Below are 25,023 nucleotides of genomic sequence, written 5' to 3'. Positions count from 1 at the left end.
AAAAGAAATGGATTTGTATTTAAGATAACAAATGGTGATTACTAATAAAATAATACTTGGAAATCTAAATAAGTGAATTTGCTAATCACTATTCCTTATTTTAACATTTTAAGGTATACATCACTTTACAATATACATTCAAGTTTTCTATAAGCTTCTTACTGAGTTGAAAGCTCCACTTATATGTCCTAGGGGATGAATTCGGATGTTTTTCTCTGTGTTTATCTTTTTCTCCATCTTTGATGTGAGGGGATATTCTTGCGGGAGATCGCGTAAGCTTCTGCGGCTTAGATGCACTAAGATGCTTTACTGGGGTACATTTGCTTGAATTGTCTAGGACAGGAAGATCTTCACTATCACTGCTTTGTCCTGTAATAGGAAGAAATTGACTCAGATCATAAGTGATAAAAATCTCAAGTATCGAAATGCAACAGACCCAGCAATTATACTTTTTGGTATCCTACATATGCGCAGTATAAAAAAATGGAAATCTAAATGCCCACAAGTAGGAAAATGGTTAAAAATTATATACTATTGAATACTTTGCTGAAGTTGTTAAAAAGAATGATAAGGTTCATATGAACAAAAATGGTAAACTAGCCAATATACAGTTAAATGAAAATGCAGTTATAAAACCGTATGGATAGTACTGCCCTATTTATGTTTAAAACAAAACATAAAACTACCCAAAAGAGGACTAACCAAAAGATATACATGCAAAAGCACGAAAAATATCTTGATGTCTACACTCCCTTTATATAATACATGAACAGATATTTGTTTGGAGCTCTACAGCCCTCTCACCAAATTTGTACTTAGAGATGCTACTGGTTTTCACTTAATAAATCAGAATTCTCTCTCAATTTTGTTTTTAAAGCTCTCTACCCTACTGACTCTCTTTTAAAAGCTAACTTTGATTTCTGCTGAAAAGGCAAAGTTGAGGGTTATATCCCAGCCCCCTCCCCTACCTGTATCTGTCTATATTGCCCCTTTTTTTGGCCTTAAAAAGAGACCGTTTCTGGGCAAACTAATCTCTTCAGCTATACTCTTAAAACCATCTATTCCCGGCTCCTCTGAAATTCTTAATGTCAGTAACCATCTTCTTTTACCATCGACTTCTTTTCCAGAGTCCACCAACATGTTTAGATGCTTCCCACCCTTAGAGAGAGAAAGAGGGATAGAGAGGAAAACTCTCCCCTTTAGGTGGCATTTCCTGTCTTCCGTACAGGGTCATATTTCTTGAAAGAAATTCTTTGTTATCCTGATTTCCATACCTTCCAATCATGTCCCTGTGCTCTTGTTAGGGTCCCAAACACTTTGATCACCAAATTCAAAGAATATATTTTAATCCTATTGAATATTCTATAGCATTTGAAACTCCTTATTCAAACCCACTAGTGTTTACTGGTTTTTATTTATATCTGATCAGTTTCTACTCTAGTCTTCCTGGCCCGTATAAAGGGATACCCCACATACTTTTCCTTTTGGTCCTTTTTCTTCTCATTTTACAACTTTCCCACAGCAATCTCATTGTTTTGCAATCCTTTGACAGCTATCTTCTAAAAACAGACTTTTTTCTAAGTGCTAGGCCCCACTTTTCCTAATACTGAGTACTTCTAACTCTACATTCCCTAAATTAATCTTCCAACAACCTGCTGCTACTCCTGTATTCCATGTTAGTTAACCAATTCCTCATATCTGAGTCCTAGTGACTTTACTTTCCAAGTCTCTTTAATTCATTCCTTCTTTCACTTCCTTAGTTAAGCTAAAGATTCTTTTCAAAAAATAAAATTGATCCATCTTCTTTCTTCCTTCCTTTTTAATGTTTTTAACTTTATTTTGAGACAATCTTCAAACTTACAGAAAATTTATAAAGTTACCAAAAAATGTATTTCTTAGCCATCTGAATGTAAGCTGCCCTACCACACCTGAGTACTTCAGTGTTTCTTATAAATAAGAAATTCTTGTATTAGTTATCTACAAATTAGTCCAAACATAGTTTAAAACTACAAATGTTTAATATCTCACATGGTTTCTGAGGGTCAGAATCTGGGAGCATCTTGGCTGAGTGGTCTGGCTCAGGAGATCTGGTAAGGTTGCAGGCAAACTTTTACCTGAAGCTGTGGTCTCTGATGGCTTGACTGGAGCTGAAGGATATTCTTCTAAGGTGACTTACTCACATGGCTGATGGCAGGAGGCCTCAGTTTCTTGCTTGCTGTTGGCAGCATAAGCTCAGTTCCTCACCACATGGGCCTCTTCATAAACTGCTTGAGTGTCCTCATGACATGGCAGCTAACTTCTCCCAGAGCAAGTGATCCAAGGGAGAGCAAGGAGGAATTTGCGATGCCTTTTATGACTTATTCTCCCAAGTCGTACTCTATCACTCCCATTTTGTGAGAAGTGAGTCACTAAATTCAGCCCACACTCAAAGGGAGGGAGTAAGGCTTTGCCTCTTGAAGGGAAGAGTATCAACAAATTTGTGGATGTTTTTAAAACCACCACACTCCTACAGAACCGTAATATAACCATCAAAATCAGGAAATTAACACAAATATATTACTATCATCTAACACTCAGATCCCATACAAGTTTTTCTACTTGACCCAATAACGTCCTTTTAGAGCAATAGGATCCAGGTGAGCATCATATACTGCATTTAGTTGCCACATCTCATCAGTCTCCTTCAATCTGGAACAGTTCTTCTTCCTTTGATTTTCATGACTTTGACATGTTTTAAAATTACAAGCCAGTTATTTTATAGAATACCCTTCAGTTTGAATTTACTGATGGTTTCTCACGATTACATTCAAGTTAAGCATCTTTGAGAGTAAATCACAGATGTGCTACGTTCTTCTTGTTGCATCCTGTCAGGTGGTACGTGATTTCAGTTTGTCCCATTATTGGTGGTATCCACTTTGACCATTTGACTAAGGTGGTATCTGCCAGGCTTATCCACTATAAAGTTATTCATTTTCCCTGTATAATTCCTGCTACATTTCTAGTCTCATTTCCCATCACTCTTTCTCTATACTCTAGACCTGTACTGTCCAGCCACTAGCCACATGTAGCTAGTGAAAACCTGAAATGCCTTTTACCTATTATAAATGTTATGCTCCTTCTTGGGCACATGTATCGATTATAACCTAGAATTTCTCTTTCAGACTTGTATGAGGCAGGTTTTGAAGGTAAAACTTTAAGTTGTCAAAATTGACCATGTTTATTTCTACTATATTCTGTGACTTAATTTTATTCTTTATTGTACATAAATCTGTTTATCATGTAATCTGTTTTGATTTACTAATGTCCTTGTTTTTTTTTTTAATAAGAACTTTGTTTCCCCTTGTTTTAAAATTACTATACGGTTTAGAAATTGGCTTTTCTAAAGGAAAACATTCCATTCAGAAATGTAATTTAATCTGCCTTTACCACCACAGCAAATGTTTTCTTTTTATTCAAGTTACGCAAATATGTCGCTCTAATATTAAACTACTTTATATAAGAAATAAAAAGGAAATAAGCATAAAGAATCACAGCTATCTCAGCTCTTAACAAAACTGACAAGCACCTCAGATTAACAATTAATGGAAAAGGCTATTTTCAGAACATAATAAACCAGATTTATTTTAAAACTGACACAAATGATCAAGCCAACAAACTGCTGAAAATACTAACACTGTACTAAACCCAGCTTTGAAAAATACCAACCTGTTCCATTCTTTTCATTTTTGGCTACAGCACTTGTTCGCTTTGGGGTACGCTTTTGTTTTTTTGCCAATAAGCCGCTATTTCCATCGCTTGACCTTTTCTGACCTGAAAGAAGGGGAAAGAATTAGAAAAAAGTCTGGTGCAAGTATATTTACTCACCTTTTTACTCTACATGGATTTGTACATGTTCAGTTTAAAAAAGGGTGGGGGGAAAGGAAATGGAGGAAGGGGGGATGGAAGGCAGGCACGTACTTTATAGATCAAGAGTTCCTAAGACTCTTAATTTACTAATTTTTGGTTTTAATATAAAGCTAATTTTTTCTCCCTACAAAGTCCTTACCCTTCTCTCTGCTCTCTCTTTCTTGAACAATTATACTACAGGTACCAGAGGCAATGCTGGCTTCAAAGCCATTTGCTGATTCCCTCTCACAGAGACCTTCTTGAGATTCTTCAGCAATACTATCAACTTCGATGGTTATGTCACTCTCACTTTTTATACTTCGAGACTCATCTTGACTGAGAGTAAGTGGTGAAGCTACTGAAAAGTTATGCTGTACTACAGAAGGTAGGGCAGGTGGAATAGAAACAAGAGAGTTAGACTCAGAGCTTTCAACCACTACATCCTCAATACTGGTCTTGTCCTTTTCATCCAAATCATCCAAATCGACTTCATGGCAAACCAAGGTTTCAGGCCCAATCAGAGGCATTGCATCCTCTTCTTCTTTTAGTGGAGTATTTACAGTTTCTTCAGCTGGACTCTCAAATTTTGCACTAGTCAATTCTTGAATGCATTGCTTTGATTCTGCTATTAATGATGGCATTCCTTCATTTTCTATTTCAAAATGTTGTTCGAAATTTAAGTTTTTCATTCCCTCGGATGCAAGACAATCACTCGTCCTTTCTTGAGATATGCTATTTGTCATTTCCATTCCATTCTCAATTCTTATTTTTTTCTCCGGTGATGACTGTCCCAGTATTTTCCGTTTCAACTTTTTCTCTTTTGCACATTGGTCAATGTCATCTTCAATAGTAGAAGAAAAGTTTTTACTTTCTAATGAAGAAAATTCCATATGAGGTTCACTTCCTGCTTCATCGTGGCTAAATGATGACATTTTTATAATTTCTAGAGAAAGATCTTTTGTTTTGCTTCGTCTTCCTTTTCCTTTAGGGGATTTTTCTACCTCTTTCTTAACTTCTTCTACTTGTTCTATTTTATTTCCAAAAATCTGTACTATTTGTTCATTCTCTCCAACATCTAACTTTGAGTTTTCTAAAGACTGCATTTGAGTTCTATCATTTTCCTTTAAGATATGTGCAGCCATCTTTGGATTTTCTTCGTCTAGTTTATCAGCATTTAAATTTTCATTTTTTTCTAGTTCTTCTTTACTATCAGGAGAAAGTTCTTCATTCATTAAATTCTTTTCTAAAAGGTCTTCTGTTTCACTATCAGATGAACATGAGTCTACAAAAGGAAATGTTATATTAGAAAGTTTTCTATCTTGATTATCAAAGTAATTTTATAATAAAGAATTCTACCAAAGACAAATAAAACTATTGATCATGTACCTCTAAATACCTCTATATAGAAATTTCTGATTAAAGTTAATCATATATTTGTGCCAAAATGTGTGTGTGTGGAGGGAGGGGGAAGGATATCAAATAAATTCCATGTAAAAATACATTACACAGAAAATATTACTATCCTAATTCTGTAAAAGAACTATTTTGCAATTTTCACTAGTATCATATTTAAGGCTATGATAATCCTCAGATAACTCAAAGGACTAATACTGAGATATGAAGTTATAAAGTAGTTTGATCTGAGACCTACCAGGGACTGATTAATAAATATGTTGGCCATTTTGTGTCCTTAGAAAGGACTAGGACATTCTAATTAAAATAATTCTGGAAAGAAGAGACAAACAAAATGAGTGATTTGAATTTCCAAAACTTTAAATACTCTTCTGATTAGGAGACATGGAAGTATAGGCTCACTACCTTTTTGCAAACACAATCATTCTCTTTAAGTCAGAGAATTTTTAAAATAAAGTAGGGTTCTAAGACTGCATAAGAGCTGTAAAATATAAAAATTCTGCCCACATGGTTCGCATATTCTGAAGAAGTTCAAAAAGGCAAAATTAAATTAATTTTGTAAATTAAAAGGTATATAATTTTGTGATTTTACCATATACAGAATTTAGAATTCATTTGTTCTCATGTTTAAAAAAAGGACTTCTTTTATATGTAGTTTAACAAGACTACTATGTATAGTTTTGAAGGTTGTACAATGCATGAGGTCATGACATATAAGAAGGCATCTTTCACTTTGTAAACAGCTTGCATCTGTGTATTATTGCAACCTTCCAGAAGATGGCAGTAAAGAGGAGGAAGAATGCCCTTTTCTAATTTGCACACAAGCAACATATGTATTAATGGCAATCCTGTAGTTCGGAACAGCTTTTTCCTTGAAGGAGGGACATTTTTATATAAGGCAACTATTTAATATTTCTTAAATTACATGGAAAAACATGTAAAGGTAGAAAAATGGGAAAAAACGTAAAATAAGAATAAGTTCACCTATATTCATCACAAAACATGTCTATACCACATCATTTTGTGTTCTTTGAACAGCATAATCGCAGCTTTGTTAAAAGATCCTAGGTGACAGCACTGGATTACAGGAGACACTGGTGCATGCTTTAAAGGACAGTGCAGCACACAGTAGGATGCATGGCTTGTTAACCCATCCTTAATATAAAATAGACTATTTCTACAATATTGACAAGAAAAGGTATTTCCAAATTAAACCAAAACATCATTAAGTTTTAAGTAAACATGTTATACTAAAATAAATTTTCTTCCAATTTTGTAGTTTAAATAATATGAGATTAAAAACCTAGATCACTTTCTATGAATTTCTCACACGACTGACATTGTATTTATATTATTGATTTTTAAAAAATCAGTGATCCTCAAAATTGAGCACCTTCCATTCCATTTGACAGAGGTGAGCTGTCTGGCATATTGCTGCGAGCACTTCTGGTACCTGATTTTCCTTCACTGTTTGGAGTCTTAGACAAACCATATGGCATGTTTGATGAAAGGGTGGATTTTAAAGGTGGTCGTCCCCGTTTTGACTTCTGCCTCTCTTCATCCCTCTTTTCATCTTTTTCACTGTCTTCTTTATTCTGAATAACAACAACAAGATGTATGAGAAGGGCCCATGCCTTATGAAAAATAAACATTCTGTTTCTTCAAGGAAAACTATAATTCAAAAAGGTTAGATATCATATATGTTTCCTAATCCGTACTAACAGAAAAATTACAATAGTTTTCTAACATATTTTGTACTTTTATGAATATGATGTCCCACAGTTTATAACACTGCAATTATATAGTAAAGGTCAGAGTTGTTGTATTAGAAAGCTGTACAACAACTAAGCACCCCTCTTGTTCCTTTACTATTCCTTGAGGAAATGAAAGAGATCTACCATAAAACAGACAAAACACAAGGCGAATCTCTACCACAAAGTTTGAAAACTGAGTGTGTGCATGAGGATACAACTGACTGGTAGGTATGTGTTTTAAAATGTAATATTAGCTTCCAATATTTAAAAATCAGATTTCACATTTTAAAAAATACAGTTGTCTTAAAAATTTATGAAATCTGGGAACCCAGACCCTGCATCCCACAGCAGAGTGGTTAGTTCCACCCTTTCTAGGTGAGGAACATGTCTTTTTGGGTCACTATCAGTCCTACTTTACCCTCTCTATATATAGCCTCTATGGCAGGGGTTCCCAAGCCCCAGGCCACAGACTGGTACTGGTCCACGGCCTGTTAGGAACTGGGCTGCACAGCAGGAGGTGAGCAGCGGGCCACCTCCCAGTGAAGCTTCATCTGTCTGTCTTTGCAGCTGCTCCCCAGAGCTAGTATCATCACCTCAGCTCCACCTCTCATAGGAGCCCTGGTCCCTAGTGTCGAAAAGGTTGGGGACTGCTGCTCTATTAGCACTTGAGTTTGAAGCCTGAGCATTAGAGGGTCACTGGTTTTCATCTTTCCCCAAACAATGTGGTAATGTGTTTATATTTTTCACTTTTGTACCTTCTGGATTATAAGGAAAAAAAAATCACAATTACCTTAAAAGAATCGAGATTATTACAGTGAGGAAACAAGATTTATAAAAAATATGATATAATTTCTGTACCTATCATAAAGGATATGAATGTATGAACATACTTTAGCTTTTTTCTTCTGTTTTTTCTTTGGTCCACCTTTGTCCAAAGGCCAGATAATCCTGTCAGCCTTTACCCACTCATCATACCTTAAAATAAAGAATATATTAAAAATTCACAATAATATCTTATTTGAAATGTATTTACCAAATAAAAACAACAGTGAGATAAACTAAAGTATTTGTTTCTAGTGTTGGCGGAAATTTGAATGGCACAGGAACAGGTTTGCTGGTAACAGGTACCAGCCACTGTACTAGGTAAGTGCTTTGTATACCTGCCAAAAATAGGACAAGGCAAGAGAATTCAGATAAACAGTCTTAGAGGGAGAGCTAGGTAAGCAAACTCTAAATAAATTCAACTGTTTAAACTGCTCTGTTTTCTACAATTTCCATAGATCTCAGCTTAATGAAATAAACTGATTCTGCACTGGAATTCATTTTATTGACCAAATAATTCGAAGATAAATTAGGTGAATGCAAATTTAATATGATCAGTTCCAGATATATGAAGTCCTTTTCAACTCTTTTCTTCCAAGAACTCTCTCTAGCCTCTAGTATTTCTAATAAAATTTTATTCTGAACTAAAAGTTCAAGACTCTGAAATTTTTTAGAGATATTTCCTTTCTTTTACCTAAGTTTATTCTGTTTAGCTCATGTTGAACACCCCTCACTTCCCCTGTACCTTTTTTCAAAAATCCTGACATTACTTTTGAATTCCAATATAGTTAGACCAGGTTACTAATTAGGGGCAAATAAGAAATTAAGCTTTCTAGAACTAAATAACAGTTCTTACATTATGCAAATACATAGGTATTTATAGAGCTCTATAGGAGCTCCAGTGCCTGGTGCAAAAAATCTAAAATCTGAACATTTAAGCAGAAAATTACAAGCAGTCCTTGCTTTGAACTACATCATGTTAATGGAAACCATACCTTCATTTCATAATCCAGTTACCATGGAACTGTGCAAAGTAAGGACACAGTTCCAATATCCACAAGTTTCCGTTGACATACCATGGCTACCTACACTATGATTTGAAAACTATCTCCTCCTGAGTCAACCCAATATCTTCATCTCACCAGGCTAAGTATCTGTACATTCTTACCTTATTTAGAAATATTCATTCATTTGGGCATTTACTGAGGACCTACTAGCATACCAGGCACTGCATAAAATGCATGTAGAGAATAACAGGGAGAACAAGGAAGACCCTTGCACTTTGTAGTCTGGTGTGAATGACAGACATAGAGTAAAACCAAGTATAATCTGATAAATGCAATAGGAAAGTTACATATCTGGTCCAGGACTAACAAAGAAGGAATGAGCAACTCAACCCAATTCCAAAATTCCACAGGACATACTGGACAACCAAGAAGCACAGGCCTGATCTGGAGTACACCTGATCCAGGCCACACTGGCCTGGTCACCACAGTGTGTCATATAGGTATTTCCAGCATTAATATTGCCACCCAAGGGTAATCCAAGGATTTCTTAATTAAGAGACCAGGACTCCCCTCACAGTTGTCCATGGTACCCTGTTTTAGAACTCCAACTAGGTTCTTTCAGGGTGGCTCTATGTCAATGAGTAGACCAGAATTATACCAGCTTTTGTAAGTATGAGAAGGCAGTGAAAAACCATGAACCAGTTAAGTAACTATTTAGGAAGAACAGGAGCATACAATAAAAAGGTCTGTTAAGAAGAATCATACAATAAAACATTAAAAAGATGAGAGAGAAGATAATAGGAAGGGGAAGTTCTAGAAAGCAGAACAGAAGAATAGGCACACACAGATGGTAAATAAGAACAGATGATTGTGAACTGGACCGAATCCAAGGAAACAAGAAGACCATAATGTGCTGTAACTGCAGAGGTAGTGACTCAAAGTTAGTAAATGTAGTCCTTTCCCCATGAACTCAACGATAGGTACATACAAAACAATGGTGAGAAAGACTAAAAAGTTTATTTCTAGTGCTTGTAGAAATGTGAAGGGAATAGGCTGGTTTGAGAAAAAAGAAAAAATTTAAAGGTTTCTATGCAATAAACCAAAATTCTTTTAAAATGATGCGAGATGAAAGAAACCTAACTCTCCCTCTTTAAAAAGAGTTAACACTAGAGCATTTACTAAGTGCCCAGCATTGTTCTAAGCACTTTGTATGTTAACACAGGTATTACCACTATTTCTCACATCTCTACAAAGTAGGTACTTTATCTTGAGGCATAAGAGAGTATACTGAGAGTATGCAGGGAAACTCTGGAGCACTCTGGCTCCAAACAAAAACAGAGAAAGCAGATATATCAAACACACAGAATTTCTAAAGGAGAAAGAGAAAAGTCGTCCCTGACATTCAGGAACTGGCCCAGTACTATCATCAGCTGGGCCTTAGTGTTGCTACAGAGGTGATCTGGCAGTCATAGCTAGGTTGTGTTCTTCTCCTGTTGAACATGAACATTTTCACAGACCATCAGTATCAAACAAGTCTGCTACATGACTGTGATGGATCAAGAAAAAAACAAGACCACTCCCTAATTGTGTGTAAACACAGAAAAAACAGGAACATTGTCCAAGCCACAAAATTGACCAAACATCCTTTTTTCCTGACTGCGGGTTCTTCACAAATTACAGCATTACCATTGGTCTATAATATACAATACTATGTGATAAAGTAAACATACATGTCATGTAATATATATTACATATATATTATATATTTTATATTAAGATAACCAATTACAGAATTAACTCCATTTCTTGATAGCATCCAAACTGGAGCAAAGCCCCATTTCTTTAAACCCTCCCCCCAAATCACCTAACAGAAACTCAAATCTAAGTCCTTTCTAACATTCTTTTATTAACCCATTCAGAATCATTACAATATTTGACACAGGCTTGATTTCTAATAAATTTAATAAGTAAACATAAAACCCACTTGCACTCTTGAGAGCTGTAGGCCTGGCTCCCTGCCTATGTCCTACAGGTGTTCCCACAGACTCCCGGGCTATGGCTGTTCCCAAAGGTGGTGCCCTGAGCTTTCATTTATTCTTCTAACACCCTCTTACTGAGTCATCCCATAGTATCTCCATGCTGTGCATTCTTCCTCACTGTAAATGAGTACTAAATCCAATTTTTTAAACTTCAGATATGATCCAAGTAGCCTTTGGCTAGAAGTACTGACACAGCTAGTAAAACAGTGAGAATGTTGGAAGTCTTGGAAAATTAGGATATAAGGTGTGCTTTGTAAATACATATATACCATTTGCTTTGGTTCTTCACATTAATTTGATCTTTTTGAACCACAGAAATTTCAATAGTAAGAAAATACATTTCTTGCTTACCTGACATTCCATCCGTAGTAATGTACCAAGTATAAAACTTCTCCATCATCAATTTCAGTGCTTTTAATACTGGCTTCATAGATTTTCTGTGTTTTCCCTCGTCCATATTTTACTTTCACTTTGGTTCCTGTCAGGCAGGGTTCCATGTCTTCCTCATCTTCCTCCCCTTCAGAGTCACATTTGCTTTCAGTTTCTTCCCTGCAATAAGTTATAACATTGACAAGGCTAATAACTTAATGGAGAATGAACTAATATATGCTAAAAGAATCCAACATGTAGAATAGTCACAACCTAAGTATTACCTTAATAGCATGTCAGTGGAGGAGGAGAAGAAGGAGGAGAAGGAGAAGATTTTTATGGACTATTTACTAAGAAATTTATTCATTCTGTAAAGGTGCACTGTACTAAAAGTAAATCCATACTTCTTAAAGGCCAATCAATAATCACAGTTCATGATGATGTGGAGTTAAATAAGTTACTTTTGGTAAAACAAAGTAAGAACCATTTGCTCTGAAAAAGTCTTTAGAATTCATACTCAAGTATCACCTTACATGGAAAAATTACCTAATGATAGTTTGTAGCTTCCTGTAACTAAAATGTCTTGAATTTAATTTATTACTATTTTCTGCTCAATTTAGAATGGTTCTTAACAAGACTATTTTTTGTAGACCAAAAAATGAGCAAAGGCTATCTGTCTTAGTGCCATATCTTTTAAACTGGTTTATATTTTAAAGATTTCCCCAAACTAACAAAGAAACAATAGATATTTGACTATCAGGTCACCTGTTCAAACTATGGGACAGAAAGCAGGAGAAAAAAATCTTTGGGTATTTTGTACTGACTTCTATTTGTTTTTACTCATCTCCCATTAGCTTCTGTTTTGATAATTGGGTATAAAGGAGATTTACATTGGGAGGGCCAACAATACTTTTAATATTTTTACAAATAAAATATTCTGTGTTAACCCTGCACGGATTCAGTAGAGATCTGCATCAAAGGTCATTCTAGTGTCACAAGAGTTTAAATGATTAAAAGGAGGTACTGTACTCTATAATAAACAACAGGGTATTACTTCAGAGACCACCAGGGGATCTGACATAAAAAACTTTGACAACCCATTTGCCATGGGAATGTTTTCTCTCCAAGGGCACCTTCCAATTATAGCCAGATAGGGTAATTTTAAAACATTATGAGAGAATCTACTTAAAACTGAAATCTCTATAGATAAAGACATCTCCCATTTCCATGATTCCTGCTATAGAATGAGAATAGAGACTATGTTTGTCTATATATTCGATTTTTATTTAATAAAAGGAAATATTTTTCTTCATTATATATTTCTGACATTTTCTCTAAAACATTTGTTCCATTTATATATCAATTACAAAGGCTTTTAACCCATTTCCTGTTTGCCCCGGGAATACTTGCCAGCAGCGCTTGTGGCTGCAGTTTTTAGTCCTAACCTTACCCCCAAAGTTTGCTATGAAATATCTCACATATATTATTATTTTCCCATTGCTCTAGTATATGGATAGTCTTTGGAAACAAATGACATTATTCTATGTATAGCACTCTGTTTTTAGTAGTGTTATTTCCATTTGCAAAATATAGTAATTCTCAATCGCTGAAAATGTCAAATTGTAGGAAATGTAGCATTCCTACATGTGATGTTAAATTAACGTTGGCAGTCAGCTGCATTTTTTTTCTATATGGGAAAAGAGTTAAAAGCACATATTATTTATCTATACTCATTATATTTTATGTATTATATACATATTATAATATACATGTTTTGATGGTTATTTTTAACAAAACTTCACACATAGTTAAGCCCTACTTTTTAAGTGATTCACCTTTGCTTAATTTTATTGTCCATATATTTGAAATACTACACTCACTTCGTTATTCTCAATTCCAATTATTTCCTCCTACATTTCCTAATCCTAATTATTTTCCACTACAGAATTTCTTTATTCACTAATCTAATCCACCAGTAATTGTGCAAGCTCCTGTACCTCTTTACTGAATCATAAAATTCTCTCTCCCACTCACCAATCATTCCTATTTTTAACAAATATTTTCTCAATAGTTAATTTTCAGATGGATGTCAGCCACTAGTTGTATGCAACAGGCAGGCCACTTTTCCCAAATTTTGCTTACCTACTCAAATTTCTAGAAAATTCAAGATCATGTAATAATTGAAAAATAACTATGGAGGCAAGCTTATATTACAAGTAAGTGTGTTATGCTATTGTTGCTGAATTAAAATTCATTTTTTAGTAGTAATAAAAATTAGTAAATCTATTTGACAACACAGAAATGGCCAGCTAAACAAAGATATTACTGTGATCTAGCTGGACTGCCTAATCTTTGGTTATTTTAAGTCAATTCAGTCCATACATGTATATAATACACGGAAAAAAAATACAGTTTTCACTCAACAGCAAACAGGATGGACATTAAAAAGCTGAAATTTATTGGTGTGATGTGGGGCAAGAATGTACTTTTCAAACAAGAATCAGGGGTGCATGCCACTTAATCTAATACGATAACTTGAAAAAGAAAAATGTCTTAGATGAAGCTAACACACAGAAACATCTGCTAGTACTGTGCACCCATGTGTTTGTTAGCTTTCCCACATTGTACCTTTTTTAAAATGGAATTTTTGCTGTCGCTGTTTCCTCTTGTCCACTTCCTCCATTTTTCTCCAGCTCCCTTCCCTGCTGTCAAGTGCAGGACCTTTCTTTTGACTGGGTGACGCAGCCTTCTTTGAGGCCACTGTTTAGGGCACAAGTGCTATTAAAATGGTGCGACCAGTGTATTCTCCAATTCCGAAAGGCGATACACATCATCTTCACAATGTGTCTCACCTTCATTAGACAAGAGGAATGGAAGTCCCAATAAGAAAACATTCCCTCAAACCTGAATATCTAAGCAGGAACAGAGAGCTGCTGTATCTCAGACAAGTGCTTCTGGAGAACAAAATAAGATAATGTACCTCTCTTGGCTTTTTTCTTCCTCTTCATCTGAGTCTTTGTCAGAATCCTCCTGCTTTTTTATTTTCTTCTCCTTTTGCTTTGGCGTATTTTTTCTCCCCAGTAGTAGGTCATTTTCCTTTTTCTCTGTAGTTTCATAGTAATCTACGTCCTTATTTTCTATATCATTATCTTTTAATTTGTCTTCTGTTTTCTCTTCTTCAATTTCCTTTTTAATAGAATTTGCATCTCGAGCAATTCTCCTTCGTCCCTAGTAGAGTGGATAAAAGCTTTAAAATAGCTATCATTACCAATGGGGGGAGGAAGCAGAAAAATATCTTTTTCTTAAATCTTCACAGCAATGACTAGCCTTTTTCTGGCTTGAGACATGACAATGACAACCCATCAACTCCTGTATATTTTTCTCTTCCTCTCGAAAGTAAAATAATAACCCATGTAAATTATTTAATTAGGTCCAGGTTTACTATGACCCTTGGTTATAGATACTTAAAAAATAAAAATGTTCCTTCTTCACTACATTATTTTCTCACTTTTAATATTTCTTGACAACAACAAAAGTTTTAAAAATTATCTAAACATCGGTCATGTAAGTTGTGAATAATAATATATCAACCCTCTTAATTATGGACCTTTTTAAAGCTCTGTGATCTCTAATTCTGTTTTTTAGGATTTCATTTACATTATCGCTGTATTTCTGTGCCACTACATTTTTGAAGAACTGAACTACATCAGTGGCCAAAAGAGAGAGGTGATTTCTTTGAATGAGTATCTGAAGAGCTCACTGGGCCTGCAGTATACTGTCCTATCACTAGCAGTCTTTACCCAGCCTCTTGCTGCATCATCAACTGACCGTGAAACTGTAAGCCTTTTCAATATCTACTAAATTCTTCTTTAAGTCAACCTCTACAACTGGCAGAATTCCCCTCTACTTGGAATAAAGTGAGTTTAATCCTCACTTTTTTAATCAAAGAGCCAATAATTTAGGGAGCACGAGAATACATTACAATTAATATGTCAGTGTAACAAATGTTTTCCCTAGTTCCTAACAATGTGTTAGTTAAAATTCAGAGATAGAAAAAGACATTTATTTTTCTTATCACTAAGAACTAAAATGTAAGTTCTGTGAGAGCAGGGACTCTGTCATATTTACTTCTACATTTTCACATCTAGAGAGTATATGGCACATAGCAGGTGTTCTTTAAATAATCTGTAGGTAAATGAATGAAAGCTACTGTTTTCTATCAAAATTTCAGTCTGTATACCTTTGTCTCAGAAATCCCATTTTTAGAAGTCTGCCCCTTATATTCAAATAAATTACGAGGACATTTTAACAATCACATTTACTGCTGCACTGTTTGCAATCATAAAAAATTGGGGAGAAAATCTTGAGGAAGGTAAATTTATGATACATCTATACTATGCAGGACTCTGCAGATCTTTTACATAAGATGAAAAAGGTCTTTATGTAATGACAAAAAAGTATGTCCACAGTACATACAATAAGGATATTATTCAGTCTTAAGAAGGAAGGAAATTCTGACACATACATAGATGAACTTCGAAGACATAATGCTGAATAAATAAGCCAATCTCAAAAGGACAAATACTGTATAATTCCACTTATATGAAGTACCTAGAGTAGTCATATTCATTATGGCACAAAGTAGAACACTGGTTGCCAGAGGCTGAGAGAGAAAGGAATGGGGAATTATTTTCTAATGGGTACAGTTTCAATTTTGCAACATGAAAAAAGTTCTGAAGATGTATGGTGGTAATGGCTGCACAACAACGTGAATGTAGTTAATGCCACTAAACTGTAAACTTAAAGTTGGTTAAGATGATAAATTTTGTTATATGTATTTACAATTTTTAAAAATTAAAAATTTTAGAAAGAAAACAAACCAATTTGAGTGTTTCACAAAATTCAGTAGAAGATTCCATTTGTAGATGACAATCAGAATTGACAATATTTAAAAAATGGTTTCTGAGCATTTTTCAGGTGATTTCACCTCTTTCACTAAATATTATTTTACTGAAAAAATAACACGTATTACAGTCACTTCTTTGAACTTGTTTGATAGTGTGATAAATTTTATTTCTCCTAAAATTTGATAAATCCTTTTGTGTAGACATCATTTGACAAAGATCAAAACAGTGGATGACAATTCCTTCGTAGGACTCATACACTAATGGAGAGGAAGCATTATAATACCAGTGTTCACGTGACTAGAAAACAAGGCAGAGCCTGAAAAAACAGATACAACAGCTGTACAGTGTGCTATGGAGTAACAGAGAAAGAAAAGATCGCACTGTTTGAGAACGCAGTTGTTATAAAAAGGAGATTCATCCATGCAACAACTATTTAATAAGTCCTTACTGTGTGTAAGCCACTATTCTATATGCCTGGGATCCACCAATAAACAGAACAAACACTTATTCCTGTACTCATGAGGTGTGATTCTAGTGCAGAGTGGGGTAAAAGAAACAATAAACAATAAACAGAATAAGTAAGTAAATTACAGATAAAAAGAGCAATATTAGAGGGAATGCGAGGTGAATATTTGAGGTTAACCTCAGATGAGAATGACTTGAACAGAAACAAACAAAAAACAACAGGAGGAATGGTTTTCAGGTAGAAGAAATAGAATATGATATGTTTTTTAAAAAGTAGCTAGGCTAACCTGGCTAAAATATAACTAAATATTGGAAAATAAACTAGGTTCATTTAAGTATATTTGTGCATATCTGAAAATGCTCATAATAAAAAAATTTTAAATGCTTGAAATAAACCGGATAAAACTAGTATTAACTACTTACCCTTGGAGATTTTAATTCTATTTCTTCTCTTTCACTTTCACTATTTGAATCAATATTTTCCTCAGGTTCACTCTTCACTTCTACTAAAGGCATTTCTTGGTCTAGTTTTAGAGACTCTTCCATTGATTCTTCTAAGTCTTTTTTTTCCACTTTTACTTTTGGTTCATGGTGGTGAATAGTTCTGAACTGAATATTTGCAGAACGGCAGTACTCCTCAAAACCATAAAGGTACCTAAACAAACAATATTTCTTTTTAATAAATAATAAATAATCTTTACATTTAACTTGAATACTGTATCATTAAAACTCATGTTTTTAAAAAGTAAAAATTAAGATCTTTCTTTTAAGTACTTTTTCTATGCTACTAATTTCCTGTTTTTTTTTTTCTAAAGGATTATAAACAGAAATATTGATCATAAAATAAAATTTCTTACTGAAAAAATCTGAGCTTGTGGTAACTAAACATAGCTAGTACAGTTTTGATCTGAAGGTTGTCCATGCAAAAGGTACAGTTCCATAGTATGTACCATCATTTCAGACTGTAAATACTGCCTTGCATCCCTGACTTTGAAAGGAAATTAGGGCAACATGAAAAATAAAGTACAGACTTAGTGCACTGAAATAACTTTCAATCACAAATATCTATTAATCTAAATATTTTTATTCACTTTCTCTAAATTCAATGTTCTTTGGTTAATGTGTTCTTAACTGTTAACAAATGGAAAATAGTCTCTGTAAATATGTATTCTTTTGACGAATAAACTATACTACTTACTTTCTATAAGCAGTTTTTACATTGTAGGAAGCAGCGGAATTCAAAATAGGAATGCCCAGGTCCATATAAATTTGCTTCCATACAGCACCACTATCAATCTGGAAAATTAAATTTTTATTTGTTAACATTTGCAAAGGGAAATAATCTTTATACTAATATTCTATGGTCATTAATAAAACGTGTTTATTACCTAAAGTACATGTAACAGTAAAACATCAGATGACTTAACTTTTTACATCTCTACTTACATTATCACATCCACCTTGATGATAAACCAGTCTAAAGAGTTTGAAGAGATTGAGATCTTTATAGCCCAAAACAGGTGGTTTGTTGATTGGAGTACCTATTTTTAATATCAGAGGGTAGAAATAATGTTTATTCAAATGGAAAATACTAAGTTTAAAAAAAAATTTTCTCACTTCCTAGATTTCATTAACCAGAGGCATATATTTAAAGAACCTTAAATTATGTAAGACAACACAAAACATCCTCTATATTCTTTATACTGATTCGTGGTGGTCTTTAGATTTACTTTCACAACTAATAAAATTCCCTCTTTACCACTGAATTAGGTAAAACTAAATTAAACCTTGGAACTACAAGGTGTAGCCAACAATGTTGCTGGTTCCAGAAACCTGAGCAAGAACACGCACATTGGAAATGGCATATTTTAGGCCACAGTTTCATTTTTCACTACTTTAACACAAATGTTAAGACCGTTAGCAGTAATCTGAAGGATAATTTCTGAAGGCTATAGAATGTCTCGGATGAATTTATCTGAGGATTTTCAGGACTAACGTAATGTCATGAAGTATGATGATTTATAAAGGTTCTATTTCTTCTAACTTCTGAATAGAAATTCTTTCTATTTAGATACTGATCTCCTATTATGTTTAATATTTTGAGATCAAGGATCAGGCTAGTTCTTGCCATAAAGATAGCAGGAGTAATAAATGGGTATTCAAATTAACATATTGACACTTCACTTTCTATTACTTAAATATTATTATATGTTTTGGTTTTATAATCTCAAGGAAATTAAATTTAATTATACCCAAACTACTTCCTATATATTCCTACTCAAAACAGATATTAATATTTTTATTCCAAGTATTTATTATTAGGCTTTACTTTAAATCTAAATCCATATATCCACGATTCTAACAAAAATAATACATAAACCTAGACTCTGAAACTGTAAAAGGAATTATTACTTTCAATTAATGAGCATGAAAGTACCTCTGTCTTCCATAAACTTATAAAGCTGTTGAAGGAAGTTGTCCCTCTCTTCAGGATCAAGTTCTTCCTCAGGCTGTAAAGGTAAAATACATAATGATATAGAACAATGAATATGATAAGATACATTGTCTTTTGTTGTTTGTTTGTGAGCTCAATGTAAGGGAATAAAATTTTAATGAAGCTAGGAAATGTGAATTTTCTCAAAACCCTACAATGCCAGATTTTACCTATTATGATAGAGTTGATTTGATGCAACTGTCAAGATAGATATACAATCTCTACTCTTCAACCCATTTATCACTCTAATACTGCCCTTGAGTACCACTATAAAAACTAAGATTAGCCATGAGAAAAAGGTTTAGGAATGGGTGAGTGTTTTCTCCTCACTTGGTATTTGGGAAAAAAACAAAACAAAACAAAACATTAAAACGCCATGTGGTCTATACAAATATATTGATAGATGAGCACAATTACAAATGTATTAAAAATTTGTTATTGTTGAATGAATATAAAATAGGATGCAGGATTTTTTTGTTCGGATAGTGCACTATTTATTAAAAAGATAAATGCATTTAAATGAGCTATGTAAATTCTATTTTGTCCCAGATTCCACCATTCTACTCTTGTATCACAGTAGCCTGTTTTTCTCATTTACCTGGCCTCTGCAGTTGACTTTGCAATCCCTGAAAATAAGACAATGAAAATGACTTCTTAGGGAAGGAAACTAGATAAACACTAATTTAGGTCTTGAAGGATGGGGGTACTAATGGAAACATTCATGTAAAAACAATTATCCTACAAATACCTATTTAAGTATTACTTTTTACTAATTATATAAACTTAATGATTTCTTATTAAATGGCTCAGGTCTGGGCTCTAATCAAACAAATGGGTTACGGGTTTCAATAAAATATTTTCTTAAAAACTAATATTTGGGGAAATAATACTATATGAAACAAAACACTGATATGTTTCTTCCATATAAATGATCATAACCACTATAATTTCAGAATACTACTTTTCTATGTTTCAAAGAAGTAGTCAGAGTTTTGTCCTTCAAAGCCATATTCAAAGCAAAAGCAACTGTCAGGCAATAAATATTGCATGTTGACAGTCCAGAGGGTGATAGACCCTTTTCAATTTTGTATCCTTTAAGAATTTTAAACTCTAATAATATATATCCAGGACCAATAAGCATGCAGTTGAATAGAATATATAATGAAAAAAATATATATGAGACAATCAAGAGAAAGGGAGTAAAATCTTTTAGTACACTCATTCGGAATGATTTATATAACACAGGAATACTTTTAGTTTTATCAAATATAAAGAAACTTAAGTCAAAATTTTACTAAGCCTCAAAATTAGCAATTTACAAAGTTAATAGGGGTCATTACTAAATGTTCAAATTAAGAGATGACGGTTTTAAATATAATATTGTATGTCAACTGTAATTGAAAAATAATTTTTTAAAAAAGCATTTATACAAAAAAAAAAAAGATGGTAGTTTTCTCCCCATGTAAATTAAATATTTTGCTTTCGCAAGGTTATTAGAAGAACTCCCAGTGAGTTAACTCAAGAAAAAAAAGTAATCGAGTAGCCCAAGAATCATTTCAGATGTTAATTTTAAGACTTCCAGTATGGGGAAAAAACCAGAAACATCCTATGCCACACTAGTTCTATGCTTTGCCTATTGCCTATAACCACAATATTCTCTCCTCAGACTAACGACTCATTTCCATTATTTAAAAAGGCACTGATTTGAAATCAAAGTTGCCTTTGAAACAAGAAAACAAAATGAAGCCATCAAATGCAGGTTAGGTATTTATTAAGATTGAAGCAAACACTTGACAAATTCTTAGTAATTAAAAATATAGTTTTATAGATAAAAACTGGTGGTTTAAATACATTTAATTTAAAAGTCAGTGGATGTCCAAGAGTGTATTAAGTTCCACGAGAAAGCATGGTTATAGAATTTTAAGTTTAAGTGCACTTATTAGGTATAAAAACAGGATATAAATGAATAAAGAATTTCACAAATGCCAAGTTGGGAGGATATTTATTTTCCACACACAAAAAAGGTGAGTCTATAAACAAAGTTTTAAATTTACCTGATGGTCTTTGCAAAAATTAAAAATTGCTTTATCTCTTACAATAAGCAATCTTTTTTTGAAAATAGCTGTGTTGTTAGTCACCTTGGGAGTAAAATTGCACATGCTAGAAAACCCCTCCAAACTAGAAGAATACGTCTGTATGACTTTTGTATAGGGGCTCATATTTGCTATTACGGTGTGCTTTCTCTGTTCATGGTATCTTTGTACATACAGCATTTCTCTTCTGGTTAATAGCCAGAAGATGCTGCATCCCTCAGGGGTTTTAGAATGGGAGAGGGTGTAATAATGGGAGGTCCTAGAGAGTCCACGAGACTACTGATGAGCCTTCTTCTCTTCATTTAGTCAAGCATGTGAATGGTAATTATGCATCCAGTAAAACAGCAGGGAAGGGAGTTAAGGAGATATAAGAGACATGAACATGATCATCATTTCAAGAAATGTGCAGTGTCAGTTAGCATCAATATATACTACCGAGTATTATAGATAGTTGTATATTTATCTACACTACTAGATCATGAATTTTATGACTTTAGAAACTATATCTTCAAATTCAGTTCAAACATCTCATCTATTGATGGTTACCATAAGTCAGGAACTATGCAAATTACTGTGATTAAATGAGAAGACATGGTACCTTCTACTTTTGACCCTCTGAGTTTGACAGGGGGTGCTGAGATGTAAAACAAGCTAATCTGATACAATGTGATAAGTTTTCTAAAATAAATAAAAGAATAAAGAGGGGGTGAAGGGTTCTGCTGGGCACAGAGTGATGGTGATGGTATTAGGGAAAATATCCAAATATGACGAGCAGACAGCCCAGGAGATACAGCAAACAGCATAAGCATGAGACTGGCAAAGGCAGGTTGTGATTATGAAAGGACTTTGTGATGATATGCTAGAGAATCTCAACTGGATACTCCAGGTAGATGTGAGTTCTAAGAGAGTTAAAGAAGAATTAGATTGGATTTGTGTTTTTAAAAGCTCTCTGCCAAGAATGATTTTGATGGATTAGAAGAAAAAAAAGCTATTACAACAGTCCACAAGGAGGAGGATCAATGCCTGAATTAGTCTTACCATCTCATGATGGAAAGATGACTCTACCCTAAAGGAGAAAGATGCTGAGACATTTTTTGAGTTTAAGTGTAAGCTGCTCATGTTTGTAGTCCTCAAAGTTCCAAAACATTGTAAATGCTTAATAAGGTCTAGAAAGTTAGAAACATGCCTATTTTATTCACAACTTTACCATGACTTGCATTTAGGTTAGACACTCTATCATGTGAATGAAAACAACTTCTGCGAAAGTGAACTGAGGTTTTCTTCAATTGTTCATTGTGTTTCAGGGCTCACACTAATCATAATATAAATGCAACAACACAAGTCAGAGAAAAGAGAAAAGTAAAAATAGCAGAGGGTATTCTTAAGTAACAGGTAGTTGTGGCACAATCACTTGCCAGCATTCACCTCATTCATTTCCCAAATACATTAATCAGAAAAGGAATAATTATTCACTGAGAAATGGCACAAATTCTAGCGAACAATGGACTTTCTGCATTTCATTGTGATGGGAGATAAATACATTTCATTATGTATTTTTTAAAAAGGATAATACCTTGAGCTATTAACTTTCTTAGCTATCAGCTCTACTTTTGAGAACACACATTAGGAAGGTGAACAAAAAGTGTCCGAATTGTCCCAATATATGTGAGTAAAAAATGATGCATATATACAAAGCCCCTCAGGCCCATGTAACTTACACACAGTGGGTCAGGATTGTTTCTTAGCACATAACAGATTAGAACTACAAAAACTGACTTTTTGAAAGTAGGGAAAGGTATGATTGAACTGTATCTTTGTGGTTTTCTTGTAAAGGTACACATCTTTTGTTGATGGATATCTCAGTTCTCACGAACCCCTACAAGTACTCTTAATAAGTTATTAATGGTGTTAATAACACGTTCTTTTGTGTGTGTGTGTGTTCTAGTATACTGTGCCTATTTTTCAATACCCAAATACTGTTTTTGTGAATTAATGTAATTCTGGACAACAGAAGCTTTGTTCACCCTTTCTATTACTGTTTATAGCCCCTACTCTGATCCTCCTTAGCGGCTGCCCTTCTCACCACACCCCAGGAACTTAATCACACATTCTCTGAACTCCTCAATTCTTACAATCTCTTGATCTCTCATGTTGAGGACTAGGGGTGGGTGTTAAGACAATGCCCTGAAAGCTCCACTTTGGGGAGCTGCATACTTCAAGTACATCAGAAGCGATAGCTGTGGGCCGGAAGACTAATGTGAAACAGCAGCAATAACCAGTAGCTGCATATTCTTTCTGTATAAAATTTTAAATTTCAACATATTAAACAGCCCCACTGCTTTTTTCAAAACTGTGAAATAAATACCAAAACAACTTAACTAAGGGTTAACACATTGAGCATTTATAGGTCATACTGAACCACTGTAATTCAGGCAGAGCTTTGTTCCTACATAGAAGACTGTTGGATTTTCTAAATCTTATCTAGTGTTTATTATTTTCTGAGTTTTTAAAACTTTCATTTTATTTACCTATTATAATTAATACTGGTAAAGGGAATACGCAACACAAAGGTGATACTCAATACAGTATATCTGACAACAAGCAGCTTATGAGCAGTATTTTAATAGGTGGCGAGAGGAAGCTATAAGAAGTTCCATACTGCCGGAGAATAGTGGAGGGGAAGAATAAAAAGGTGGGCATGTATCAAATTATGAAGAGCCAAACTTATAAAGACGTAAATGTTATCCTATAGGTACTGAAAGCCATTAAAGGGTTTTCAGCAAGAACCACTTATGTTTTAGAAAGGTGTTTATGGGCAATGGATTGGAGGTGAAGACAGACTAGAAAGGAAAAGAATAGTCAAAAGACATCTGAAATAAGTGGGGCAAGATAAGAAGGAGAAGGATTATTAGTCAAGAACTCTTACTGCCTGCAAGTGACAGAAAACTATCCAAAGTAGCTTCAGCCAAAAAGAATTAATTTATAAACTCACAATATTATATAAGGAAATGAGACTGCCTACAGAGTTTATTGCCTGAGAAAATAAATCTATTATGAGATACTGTATCACATGGTTCCTTCCAAAGTGAACTTCTGGAACCTTGCTACAAACTTTCCAACGCTTCCTTTCAAATAGCAAGTTGTTAGGATAATTGTATAGCCTACATTCATTCATTTACTCAGAAACTATTTAATAAAGGCTTACTCTGAGCCAAGCTCCATGTTGCTGTCTGGTAGATATTTATATTGGTGGGGAAAGGAAAATAAAAACCAAAAAAACCCCTAATATCCTATGTTTTCACAGACCTTAAATCTAGAGGAAGAGAGAAATTTTCCTAAAAGTCTGTGAAACCTTCTGTAATCTCTCTAAGCTTCAGTTTCCTGACTTATAAAAAATCCTGATGTGAGAATTAAATAATCTTACTTTAAAAACTCCTAAATCTCCAAGAATAAAAAAGAGCATTGGAGTACTTTCAAGTTTTCCATGAATAAAAACACTCAATCACTTGTGATTTTATAATAGTAGAATATTATTCTAGGAATTATGTATATCAGTGATCCCAAGAAAATTCAAAAATTAGAGAAATGGGTATCAATATTTCTAAACAAAAGAGAACATTTCTTTTAAAATTTCACTAAATTCTACTAAATATGAAGTTCACTAAATTCATTACTAAACATGAAATTAGATAAGATTTTTGAAAGATCCCAATGCTTAAGCCTACCGATAGCGAACCAAAAGGATAAAAAAGCTAAGACTAGTCGAATTCCCCCC

At 33.9% G+C, this 25,023-nt stretch overlaps 1 protein-coding gene across 3 annotated transcripts in view; it reads right to left on the bottom strand.

Moving 5' to 3' along the window:
- Nucleotides 1-25,023, bottom strand: part of ARID4A (AT-rich interaction domain 4A) — a 56,274-nt gene that overhangs the window by 5,981 nt on the left and 25,270 nt on the right. For 2 of the 3 annotated variants that reach the window (XM_016128975.2, XM_016128976.2), the window contains exons 12-22: nt 19,099-19,171; nt 18,108-18,202; nt 17,860-17,957; nt 17,085-17,316; nt 14,270-14,517; nt 11,272-11,469; nt 7,943-8,027; nt 6,692-6,893; nt 4,046-5,167; nt 3,706-3,810; nt 163-369 (exon numbers count right to left, since the gene is read on the bottom strand). In XM_016128975.2, coding sequence (XP_015984461.1) covers nt 163-369; nt 3,706-3,810; nt 4,046-5,167; nt 6,692-6,893; nt 7,943-8,027; nt 11,272-11,469; nt 14,270-14,517; nt 17,085-17,316; nt 17,860-17,957; nt 18,108-18,202; nt 19,099-19,171 — 2,665 coding nt within the window. The remainder of the gene's footprint in view (nt 1-162; nt 370-3,705; nt 3,811-4,045; nt 5,168-6,691; nt 6,894-7,942; nt 8,028-11,271; nt 11,470-14,269; nt 14,518-17,084; nt 17,317-17,859; nt 17,958-18,107; nt 18,203-19,098; nt 19,172-25,023) is intronic. The other variant, XM_016128977.2, reaches the window with a different exon arrangement.

The sequence above is a fragment of the Rousettus aegyptiacus genome, unplaced genomic scaffold, assembly GCF_014176215.1.
Source record: "Rousettus aegyptiacus isolate mRouAeg1 unplaced genomic scaffold, mRouAeg1.p scaffold_m13_p_3, whole genome shotgun sequence".
NCBI classification, from domain to species: domain Eukaryota; kingdom Metazoa; phylum Chordata; class Mammalia; order Chiroptera; family Pteropodidae; genus Rousettus; species Rousettus aegyptiacus.
The sequence above is the reverse complement of the archived record's forward strand: the minus strand, read 5'-3'. Positions and strand labels throughout refer to the sequence as shown.